Here is a 12,494-nt window from a genome sequence, read left to right on the forward strand (position 1 = left end):
CTTACCAATTTGATTGTTTTTTTGTTTGTTCCTTAACTAATCCCACAAGTTGTACCAAACTGAAAGAATAATGTAACAAACACCACAATAAATATTTAAAATACTATAAACTGCTTTCACAATAATTCTGCTTATGTGGCCTATGCTTCAGCAAAAAAGCGTATTCCCAGCAATTATCAAGTCTTTTTGGCAGCGTTATTCAAATCACTCACTGGAAACGATTGACGCTCGAGCTGAAATGCAAAAGCCAGCCGCATTCCGCATATGAAGTCTATTCGGTTCGGCAACATTATTCATAATCACTCATCGGGAACGACCTGGGCATTAATGCTCGAGGTAAAATCCAACAGCCTGCCGCATATGAAGCTTTTTCTGGTGGCGTAAATGATTGCACGTCCCGATGTATGAGGGGACATCGGCAGGGGACGACATCGTCGCCACTCCAAAATGCTTCCAGGCGTTATTGAAGTGAGGTTCTATAGAGCTTTACACGTGTAGATGGTTTGTACCATAGCAGTCTGAAAGTCACCATGATTGTACCATTGAGTCCACCCCGATAGCTCAGTCGGTTACCGCATGAGTTCTGGAACAAAGAAGTTTCAAGATCAAGCGGCGCTGGTTCGACTCTCGGGGTGTGCGCTTGAGCAACGCACGTTAAGGACTGCTCTCCATTCAGCGGCATCTAATGAATGGAATAATTTCCCGGCAATAAGACTTCAACAATCGGAAACTTCACTCTGACAATCTCGGTGACCGGACCTGCGTCAGTGATTCAAAGCCTCTACAAGTATGCGAAACTGCCAGAATTAAGCTCTGCAAGAAGCTTTCCCAGTTTGAGGATAAAGATTCAATCAATGTTCGTTTCTTAACTTCAATATAAGATATAGTGTATGTTATTTTTGTTTTTGTGATGCTTAGATTCAGTTGTCCCGGTGTCCCCGCATTGCTTCAACGACTGATTGTTCCAACCAACTAATTCATGTGGGCTACTTGTTTCAACTATGAAGTTTGGTGGCTGTGCCAAATTAAATATATATTTGTCAATGCGAATACCATAAAATTAACTTTTGTATATACATGTATGATTGCACGTCTCAAACGATTGCGGTTTTGCCACCTTTTTTTATTGGTTTTGTTACTGTATTTTATTTTTACATTAATTAATTATCAGTTTATTTGCATTTCAACAAATAAAAATTAAATTATTTGCTCTGGTGAAAAAAGGTAATTTTACATGCCTAGTTTAGTTTATTTGTTTTTGTTGCCGAAAAAGAATGCACAAATACAAGTCTGTGCACTCAGTGTGCAGCCTATAATAGTATACGGTAAGGGTCTGCTACTATTCGGTGAGTCCGATTTGGTGAGTTCCTAACCTCTAACCCCTAACCCTAAAACGGCAATGATAATTAGGCTACGATACCCAATAATTTAAAAAAAAAATTGAAAAAATCCCCCGTTAAGGGATCGGACTCACCGAATCGGACTCACCGAAACGGGCCATTCCGATACGGTAAAGTGCCTGTTTTTAGATTGGAAATTAGTAAAGAAGTTAGCTAGTCTTTGTTGTTGATGTTTTCTTGATGGATAGTTCAAGATTTAAGTTGGATGTGAGTATTTTTGCAGTTTTGACTGGAAATATGATCTGTGCCTTAAATACGGGTCCACGTCTTTAGGCGCAGACAGTTAGGCGCCGGTCAAATAGGCATGCACACTGTGGCGTCAGGATAATTAGGTGCGGAGCACTGTGGCACCCGTTCATTTAGATGCTATTCCTAGTAAAGTCTGCAGATAGTATCAGCTCAGCTTAGTCGGGGTTTTGACGGAAAACTAAGTTACTCTTTAACAGTCTTTACTCAAGCCTACCACCCGCTTGAATATAGGCTATGGTATATTTTTTACTGATGTTTAGTGTAGTTATTATTTGACTTAACTAAAAATGAACTCAGTCATGTTCGGAAACTTGAATAATTTATTAATAAAGCTGACGCTGACGCAAACCTGGACTAACAACAAGTAAATGCCGAACACGCGCATTAAAAAAACAATATATTTTTCTGTTCAATACAACATTTTGTGTGAAAAGCATTGGCGGACAAAGCAGCTTCTGCTTCACTCATTGAAGCCAACACTAACAACAAGTAAATGCACGATTGCGCGCGCAGTCGCGCATTAACAAAACAACATATTTTTTTTTGTTCAATATAACATTTTGTGTGAAAAGCATTGCCCTACCTGCCAAGCTGATACAATCTGCAGACTTTACTAGGAATAGCACCTAAATGAACAAGCGCCACAGTGCTCCGCACCTAAATATCCTGACGGCACAGTGTGCGCGCCTATTTGACCGGCGCCTAAAAGACTTGCTCCCTTAAATACAGCCACTTTTTAAAATTTATCAGCAGATACAAAATTAATACAAATTTGTTTATAAATTTTGTGTCTGCTGATAAATTTTCAATTTATTTAGGTGAAGATAAACTTAAGTTTTTAAAAACTAATTTGACTGATGATGTAAGTAGATTTTACCATTGCTGAATGTAAATAAATATCATGTATCAAATGATGGTTAAATCATTTTTTGTGGACTTGAATGTTTTGGTATTATTAAAATGATCACCTTCATGCTTAAAGATAGTCATAAATCAATTCATTCTACCAATGCTTGGAACTAGTTATCATATAGGGTCATTCATTTCTTGAAAAACGACTTGTCTTTATTTTCATATGTAAAGAATATTTAATTGAAATCACTCACTCAATTACATTTGAGTATCTGGCTGGACTGTTATATGGCTAAAACTTTTTTTTTTCAGGATATTCATGATTATGGATCAGAGTTCAGTGATTGTAACAGTGAAGTTGAACTTTCTCGTTCACAAAAAAAGAAGAAAGAAGATGCTTTATACAAAAAACCTGACATGTAAGCCAGTTTTGTTTTGCGGTAAAAACTTAGGAAAGTCGAGTGTTATTGACTATATAATTGTGTGGTTTGTAATAGATCTGATTTTGCGGTGGCGGATAACAATTATGGCCTGGGACCTATATATTATTACAACAAAAAATCGAACTTGCAAATTTTGCTACAATTTAGTCCTGAACTTTCACAGATCACATTGATCATGAAATATAGAAAACATTGTTACTTTCATATAATCTTAGAATGTCAAAAGTTGCATTTTGCGTGCTGCAAAGGAGCAAGTTTTTATGACCTGGTGGTTTTTAGTAGTAAGTTGAGTATAATATAATGTTTCACCATTGCAATACCATATCAAGTTTGGTAAAGTATTGACTTTTTCAAATTGTGGAATACCATAGCCTACTTATTTCAGTTTTTGTCATTAATTGTATTTTTGGCAAAAAATTGGCATTGAAATTATGATTTTCACTTAGAAATCTTAACTATTTTTTTTACATCTATTTGGATTCTCAAAAGTTTGTAATCCAAATCGAATAGATAGGCTACTTATTCAAATAGACTATATATAGTAGGCTAGCAACTATATTAACTTTTGCTCTGTTTGTTTTTTGCTTTACTCTGAGCACTTTTTTGTAATGTTGGTTATTATATATTATTTACAATTTTGGTAGAGAGGTGACTTTCTTTAACCATAGACAGATAAAACCAAGCAACCACATGGCATTTAACAATAATTAACATCATACAATTAGAGTGAACATAAAACTATAAACTACCAACAGTTTCGGCCATACTCAAGTTAGCCCTTCTGAAGTAACGAAAATAACTGATTTTACAATAACATCTACATTGAAAATAACTGATCTACACAATGAATTGAAAAACGAAATGCACAAGAATACTGTAAATAAATAATATATAAATGTTCCACCGAATTTGATACGAAAATCCATGAGTCTTTGCTCATAAAATCCTGCAATCCTTGCCTCAATACGCAGTTGTTTGCCGCAGGTGCCTCCTATCTCCTAAACGTTTTTTCATAATTTTTTGTGTGATGCGCTTTTTGCCTCGCGTAATTAACCGCAATGTGATGTGCCTTTCTCCTCTGCTGTGCATTTCGTTTTTCAATTCATTGTGTAGATCAGTTATTTTCAATGTAGATGTTTTTGTAAAATCAGTTATTTTCGTTACTTGAGAAGGGCTAACTTGAGTATGGCCGAAAACGTTCGTAGTTTATAGTTTTATGTTCATTCTAATTGTATGATGTTAATTATTGTTAAATGCCGTGTGGTTGCTTGGTTTTATCTGTCTATGATTACCGGAATATTATTTATTGCATAATTGTCAAATTTAATGGTCTGATATTCTAAAAAAGTGTTCAATTGTTATATATATTAGAAGCAAGCACCTTTGTCTAACGGTTCGTTTTACTATTGTAGTTTCAAACATAGCCTTTAAAAACATAAGAAAATGAAGGGGTGTACCAATTTTTTTTTGAATTTTAATACTTATTATATATGTGCCGCTAGTATCTTATTTCTTGTATTTTAGATCTATCTCAGATGATTGTTATGTCCTAGCTCAGTTGCAAATTCTTGTATTTTTTTTCTAGTTTTTATTTTTAACAAATTCCTGTCATTTCTTAGCACAAATTCTCTCAAAAAAATCACACCTTCTAATAGGCTGTAAAATTACGTTTCGCTGAAGTCCAAAATTAAAAATTAAATCCAGTCTCATTGTCTTACAACAATCACTCAAGTTTCAAATCATCATCTCAACCAACACTTCAAGACAACTTTCCACTTTCACTTTACTACGCCAAAGAGATCGGAAGATCAAAAACTGGCCTTTGTCCGTAGTTACTTTTCACAATGTCTTTTTAGACATTCTTTTTGGGTCATTAAATGTCTTTTTAGACATTACGGTACTTTTAAAGAAATAAGAAAGAGTCAAAAGGCATGTAAATTTCACTCTGTGTGGAGCTACATGTACTTGAGAGGTTAACTGTTATTTTTTTATTCACTTTTTAAAAAAATCATACTTTAAAAATAAAATACATATTATGATATTGAATATTATAAAGTTGACACAAATACCACCAAATGTTCACACTTTTCTTAATAAAAGTTTCCAAAAATAAATTACATTTTGTAATACTCTGAATTTATCTTTTATACGGTATATATATTATATACTTTAAAACTTTGTATTTTGATTTATATACCTTAGAAGGCTTTATTTATTATGAACAGTTTAGGTTGGAAGGTCTAATGCATATAAACTGCATAGTGCACTTAATGCACAGCTGCATTACAAATTTACATTTTTTTACAAAAAGATGTGTGCTAGCAAAGTGCTCAATTGGGATGAACTAAGAGCATTACATAACTACACTGCAGACATGACGTCACTGTTTCGACATTTATATTTGTACTATAACATTCTTCATGATTTCCTTGTTATATATCTTTTCTTTTTTTGACAGGGGAATTCTTGGTTTATTACATAGTGGTAGATCTATGAAAAAACCATCTAAGCGTGTGGCACACGATCTTCTTGATGTTGAAGAGGGCAAAAGAATGCGTTACCATGGTTTACTTGCTATGGATGCTGTATCCTTGCTTTTACAATTCTAATTGCTAAATTTATAGTGTTGACAATACAGTATTATTATATTTGTAACATAAATGTTACTCAAAAAATTATGTTTAACATTGTTACTGCCAATGCAGTGAATGCACATATTGTTGATTTTGCCACATGTTTCATCAAAAATAGGGTCAGTTAATTTATATTTTAAAAGGTTATTGTATAGTATACTCTATGCATTACAATTTTGTGATCTGAATACTTTTCTTAACTAGATTGTCTATAAATTTAGTATACAAGACACAAGAAGCTGGTAAATGATTATCTTTTTATATATGGCGGAAAGGTGGATGATTTTAAGAGAGACAGGTAATCTGAAATGTTTTTTAAACAGTTTTACATACTACACTCCGAGCATATTATGTACTTGTATAAAATGACGTTGTTTTTTCTAAGGTGCATGAAAAGTATTTATAAATAATCCATCGTTTTACTTATATTGTATTTAGTAGGCTACCATTACACAAAAACGGGGAGCAAGTCTTGTAGGCGCAGACAGTTAGGCGCCGGTCAAATAGGCACGCACACTGTGGCGTCTGGATATTTAGGTGCGGAGCACTGTGGCGCCCGTTCATTTAGGTGCTATTCGTAGTAAAGTCTGCAGATTGTATTATACAAGCTTGGCAGGTAGGGCAATGCTTTTCACAAAATGTTATATTGAACAGAAAAATATGTTGTTTTTTTAATGCGCGTGCATTTATTTGTTGTTAGTCATGACTTCAGTGATTGAAGCTGCTTAAACCGGCAATGCTTTTCACACAAAATCTTATATTCAACAGAAAAATATATTGTTTTTTTAATGAGCGTGTTCGGCAATTATTTGTTGTTAGTCCAGGTTTGCGTTGGCGAAAGCTTTATCAATAAATTATTATTCTAGTTTCCGAACTTGACTGAGTTCACTTTTAGTTATATAAGTCAAATAATAACTACATTAAACATCAGTAAAAAAATATACCATAGCCTATATTCAAGCGGGTGGTAGGCTTGAGTAAAGACTGTTAAAGAGTAACTTAGTTTTCCGTCAAAACCCCGACTAGGTTTTTCCAAAGCTGAGCTGATACAATCTGCAGACTTTACTAGGAAATGGCACCTAAATGAACGGGCGCCACAGTGCTCCGCACCTAAATATCCTGACGCCACAGTGTGCGCGCCTATTTGACCGGCGCCTAACTGTCTGCGCCTAATAGACGTGGACCTCAAAAACGGTAGCCTAACTTCTGCAGTCTGGAGCTCCCGTCTCGTCTATGTATGATGCTTTGTATTGAACTGCAATCAATTGGTTACCATTTCAGTAGTTGATGACATTTTCCGACATGGTTTCATGTGAAATTTCAAAAGACTTTGTACATGTATTCCACTCCCAACGGGCTTTGTCTGAAAATACTATTGCAGTTCTTTCGTCATCAGTGGACTAGTTGCTGCCTGCTGGATGTGTGGCAGAAAGTAGTCTGTTGTTCAATCCTATCAAAACCATGTGGCTATATCTTGATATTATACTTAGTGACATGACAAACCTAAGTTGGAGTAGCTAACTCGATTGTCAAACCGTCTTTTGCTGATTCTTACTGTGTTACACCTGCTCACCTGCTGCTGTCCTAGCACAGTGTATTCTGTCACAGTAGACGTAATGATCATCATCATTAATCCTTTAGTTCTCGAGATCGCACCGACCATGACGTCATTAAAGAGAATCATCGTTTTTTATGGGATGACGTTGACGAAGATACGACGTGGGGACGACGCCTTGCGAAGAAGTATTGGGATAAATTATACAAAGAATACGCTATCTGCGACTTGTCTCGTTATAAAGAAAATAAGATCGCTTTTCGATGGAGAATAGAAAAAGAGGTAGGGATATTTCCATATATTTTCCCTTGATTCACATCCGACTCGTCCTGATTTTCTTCCTTATTTGTATGCTTTTGCTGTCATTTCTGATAAGGAAATTGTGAGCATTATTGTTGGATTCTTTTTATTTCATCACAAAGCTTTGGGAAGGATTGTAAATATGTTGCCACTTTCAGGTAATCAGTGGAAAAGGACAATTTGAATGCGGGAATAAACGTTGCTCTGAGAAAGATGGCTTAAGGAGTTGGGAGGTTAACTTTGCTTACACTGAAGATAGTGAGAAGAAAAATGCCTTGGTCAAGTGCCGCTTGTGCTCCGAATGTTCTTATAAACTGAATTACTTTCATAAGTAAGAACACTCTATTCGAGTAGCTATATTTTGTATGCTGTGACATTATTTGTGTTTTATTTCCATAGATGGTGCAACAGTTTTATTTGTTGAATTTTTAACGGAAAGGATCTTGTAACATGCCGTTTTTGTTAAAATAAAGCTGACCATTCTTAGTTTTGGATAGTGATAACACATGTTATTTTTGCAGGAAAAAAGATGTGACAAAATATCCAGGCACTCACAGCAAAACTAAACGCAAAATAAAACATAAGCACAAAAAGAAAAGAACATCAGGTATGGTGCATTCAATTTCGAATTATTTGATTTTATTTATTTTTTGCTTTTATCCTTGGGACAGTTAAAAAATAACTATATATTCATTGTAATTCTTCCAAGATGTGATTGTAGTGATGGAACCAACTCCGGCTCTGGCCAGACTTCAATTCAATCATTTTTTTTTTCAACTCCAGCAGCAGTATAAATTTGAATAGCTTCAGCTTTGAGCTGGTTATGGGTATGTATTGTCATGCGATGTCCACGCTCACTCGGCTAGCAATTGCCTTACTGGATATAATCTTATAATTGAGATGTTATTTTGACCAATCGCACCAGGTTTGTCACTGGCAACTTAAACCTGTCAGACATTGGCAAATTTAAAACTTAAGTTAGTATTTCTTCTGGAAGGAGTTATTTCACGACATCACAATTGAAATGATGGCACGTGTATTTCATAACGGATTATGTGCTTCAATAGATTCCAGCGATAATGAATCCTCACCTAGCTCTTCCAAGAAACTCGAAAATTCTGCTGATGACGAAGAGCATAAAGTGTGGAGCCAACCTGCACAGGTTGAGAATGAAAAATCGAGGTTAGTAGATGTTGTAGTCAGACGACAACATGAATTATTTAATTTTATAGTACAATTTTATCTATTTTGACAAGTCAAGTTTAAAACTTTGGTAGATAGTTTGCTTTGTTGAACCATAGAGAAATAAAACAAAGTAACTTCAGCGGGTTTAACATGATGTATTACATACACAAATATAACATAATTAAAAATAAACTCTAACGTTTTCGACATGTACGTGTGTCCTCATCAGGAATTACATATCTGCAATATACATAAAATGAAAATTGTAAGGTAAATTTGACTTTGCAGTTTGCACTATAGACGAAGATCATGGAAGCCTTAAGAATCAAACGTAATAATCCGCCTCTCAACCGGCAGCTATTCGCCTGTGGCGCATCGTTCCTCTTGTGTGTGTTCTAATTGTTTGTCAAATGCCTGTAGTTTACACCTCATGTGATCTGTTTTCTACCGTATATTTTACTTGTAATCATTCCTGTGTCACTCGTTCAGTTTGTGCTTTTCAGTCTGGAGTTTCAATTATAGTGCAAAGTCAAATTTACCTTACAATTTTCATTTTATGTATATTGCAGATATGTAATTCCTGATAAGGACACACGTACGTGTCGAAAACGTTAGAGTTTATTTTTAATTATGTTATATTTGTGTATGTAATACATCATGTTAAACCCGCTGAAGTTACTTTGTTTTATTTCTCAAGTTTAAAAGTCATTGAATTTAAACTTGAAAAGCAGATCACAAAAAAAACTGTTAGCACTGTCCGCTGTGTCGCCGGGTTGTAAGAGCCACTACTTGTTGCTCAGAAGAGCGTCGTTTCGATACATATTGAGAGTACGCAGCTGCGTCCTTGTCAAAACAATCAGTGACCTGAAAAGGTGAACATGAAGACGCTTTGCCTGCCACTTAGTTAAAAGCTTCACCTACCTATCATAATCCTGTATACGACTTAATGCGCTGATTTTTTTTTTTGCTTTTTCAAGCAATCTTTAGCTTTATTCATAAGAAGTTCTTCCTGTTGTTACCATGCCATTGACAATGGTATTGTTTTTACAGGGAAGAAGAATTTGATGATTACTTTGAAGGTTTGTTTTTGTGACATTTGCACACAACGTCATCATTCTACTAGAATTAGATGAACAAGAAAGACCCTGAAAAGTCGCTATCCAGCAAGTCCTGAGACACATCATTGGGGAATCGTAACCAGGCAAACTGCATAACTGGATGCCGCACTGTGTTGTGGGTACTTTACTGCAGCTTTTTTAATTGTTGATTCAGACCTCCAGCTCCGATTTCAACTCTGAATAGTTTTAACTCTCATGAGAATCAGACCGCCTTTCGGAAAGGACAAGTTATTCAACATTTGAAAAATATTTTTGCAGCTTATGCAATGCGCGTCTTAGCATTTGAAGAACGCGGAAACTAATTGTGAAGAGGCTAAGCGCTATGACCTCCAACGGACTACTTGCTGGGAAGATCACTAGTTTTAATAGAACAATATTTTATTTTAAATCAACGTAATTGGTATGAGTTGCCGTTTTATTTGCAGGAAATGAGTAGGCTGCTTGGGTCGGTTTAACATTTTTCGAACAATCACCTTTAAATTCCAAAAGGAAATGAAACACACATCCGTTCTCTGTGTAGACTAGAAGGGGACCTATCATGCAATTTTTTTTCTTTTTTTTTTTTTCTTCTGCTTATATCAAAATTACACAAAATTGTCAAAGAATACACTCAAACAGCTAAGGTCAATATTTATTGGCTGTATAAATATCCTGAGAATCAAGTTTATTTTTGCAGAGTTTATACAAAACTTTTGAATAGTTTTCTACTCAAGTAAACATTGAGAAACAGAACATGTGTACGTCATATCTTACAACTGTGTACAGCTCAGCTTGTCTTAGTGCTTATTACAATCGGGATACACCTAGCTGCGTCCGACAATTTAACTGTAACTTCCAAGGTCACTTCGTGTTAATGCACGTCTTCTCTCTGCCCAACATCAGCAGACCGATTGTTTAAAGAAATAGCGGTTTTCTATTCAAACAAGAAATTGATATGAACAAGCTAGGCCAGTAGTTCTCAACCTATTTCTATCCTTGCCGTTTCCGTTGCACCAAAATTCTGTGGTCCATTAAATTTTTTATGCAAGGAAAAAACTATAAAATAAATTTAAAAACAACAGAACATATTTCAAGACAGATTATTTATTCAATCAAACATTAGTGAGATACTTGCCCCTGAACTTTATTACCCAAGTTTTCGTTACAATGGTCTTCAACATTTTCTTCTTTTATTCTTTCTTGGAAATCCTCAAGTATTCTCAATTCCTTCCCGCAATAATTCACAAAAAGAATACTAAAAACGGGTCTACAGAAGTTCAAATAGGCCACCGCTTTCGGTTATGGCTTGAATGTAATCACAAAGTATAACATCATCAGTCTCTTAAATCATAAAGGGTTTTGAAAGCTCAATGTTGATCTAAAACTGTCATAAATCATGAATAAATACTATGTTAAGAGATTAATATAAATGAATTTATATTTCATTTACACCTCTCCGAAACGATTATTCCTCACTTCAAGTCACAAATTTCTTTATCGACAATATTGACAAGAAGCTTGGTAGGGGAGATGTGGGACCAATGACCCGTTTTGCACACTTCGGCCACAGGTTTTCAAAGTTTGACTCGCAGAATCACTAAAATCGACAAAAAAGTTGTCAGCAAACCCATCTGCCTACATGCCAAAATCCAAACGAATATCACGAAATTTTATCCTCCAAAACTGAAATTAGAAAAGAATAAAAAAGTGGTTCATTGATCCCACACATGTGGGACCTTTAACCCACCCTCACAATCCAGTCAAAAACCACACATTACTTTCAGGTTGTAAGTTTTGTTTTTGATTTTTCACAAAAATTACAATGAAAACAATACTAAAATTTCAACTTTAGCATCAGAAAAGTGTTCCAAACAAAGTCACAATGCGTCATTAAATGTCATGGTGGGATGAATCTTCTTAACTCCAGAAAGCGTTTTTGTAGCTGTTACTTATGTAGGTTTGTCAGGAATGCACACAATTTCTGAGCGCTTTACAGACGCTAGGTCCTCAATATCAGGAAACACCAAAGCATTTTTAATTTTTGACGCTCCTCTTCAAAAAAGAAATCTCAAAATTTCCATCCTCATCGCCATCGGGACCATTCAGCAACAGGCCAGCAAAACCTCTTACATCTTCCTCCACTGGAATTAACATCACACTTGCATTAACGCATTGCAACCAGCTTCAATAATTTCATCACTCTGGTTTGGCAAAGTCGTCATTTGGCGAAATGTAGAGGTGAGCATTGACAATCGGACTTTATTCCTCCCAGATCTCTTTGTGCCTAAAGCCACTTTTGGCAAAGGATTTATTTGCAGAAGGCCTGAATCAGAAGAATGGTTGAACGCTGATGATGTTGAAGCCCCCACATTTGCTTGAGACCGACCGGATGAGCTGGCCCCAAGGTTGACATTTTCTTCATTCACCAGTGACGCATGAGTTACCGGTAAATCAAATTCAGCCTCTTCGTCACTCTCCAAAGGAATGTTCGTCACATTCGAAACAAAGAAATCATCTTCAGCGAAAACGTTGCGAGTGAATGACATATTCCAGTTTTCGTAAATCCCAAAATAATATTTTTCATGCTAAAGGATTTTAAATATGCCTTCCCAGGCATTTTGCAGACAAGCCAGACAGCATAAATTTTTCCTGAGAGTTCGAGTTTGCTGTCATAAATGAATCACAAAATGCTGCATAAAATCGTTTAAAGAGCTGTGCACTCAGACATCTAATGGTTGGAGCTTGTGGCTGCGGTGCAATGGAGAGGAAATGTGGTTATA

At 35.5% G+C, this 12,494-nt stretch overlaps 1 protein-coding gene across 2 annotated transcripts; it reads left to right on the forward strand.

Annotated features, from left to right (window-relative positions):
* Positions 1-1,538: 1,538 nt before the first annotated feature.
* Positions 1,539-10,116, forward strand: LOC145765232 (protein FRA10AC1 homolog). Of its 2 annotated transcripts, none has more exons than XM_082577017.1 (9): positions 1,539-1,607; positions 2,814-2,920; positions 5,403-5,529; positions 5,799-5,875; positions 7,219-7,414; positions 7,591-7,763; positions 7,954-8,039; positions 8,500-8,618; positions 9,673-10,116. In XM_082577017.1, exons 1-9 carry the CDS (start codon positions 1,581-1,583, stop codon positions 9,748-9,750), a joined length of 990 nt encoding a protein of 329 aa, XP_082433143.1. In that variant the 5' UTR covers positions 1,539-1,580; the 3' UTR covers positions 9,751-10,116. The 2 variants fall into 2 exon arrangements, with proteins under 2 accessions (XP_082433143.1, XP_082433144.1); XM_082577018.1 differs by having other exon boundaries at positions 8,500-8,614; positions 9,668-10,116.
* Positions 10,117-12,494: the final 2,378 nt, after the last annotated feature.

This window comes from Aplidium turbinatum, chromosome 2 (genome assembly GCF_918807975.1).
Source record: "Aplidium turbinatum chromosome 2, kaAplTurb1.1, whole genome shotgun sequence".
Lineage (NCBI taxonomy): Eukaryota > Metazoa > Chordata > Ascidiacea > Aplousobranchia > Polyclinidae > Aplidium > Aplidium turbinatum.

Coding starts and splice junctions, on each gene's coding strand:
- LOC145765232 (XM_082577017.1), top strand. CDS start 1,581: ATGGATAGTTCAAGATTTAAGTTGGAT. Junction 2,921..5,402: donor TTATACAAAAAACCTGACAT/GTAAGCCAGTTT, acceptor TTTTTTTGACAG/GGGAATTCTTGGTTTATTAC. Junction 7,415..7,590: donor GATGGAGAATAGAAAAAGAG/GTAGGGATATTT, acceptor TGCCACTTTCAG/GTAATCAGTGGAAAAGGACA.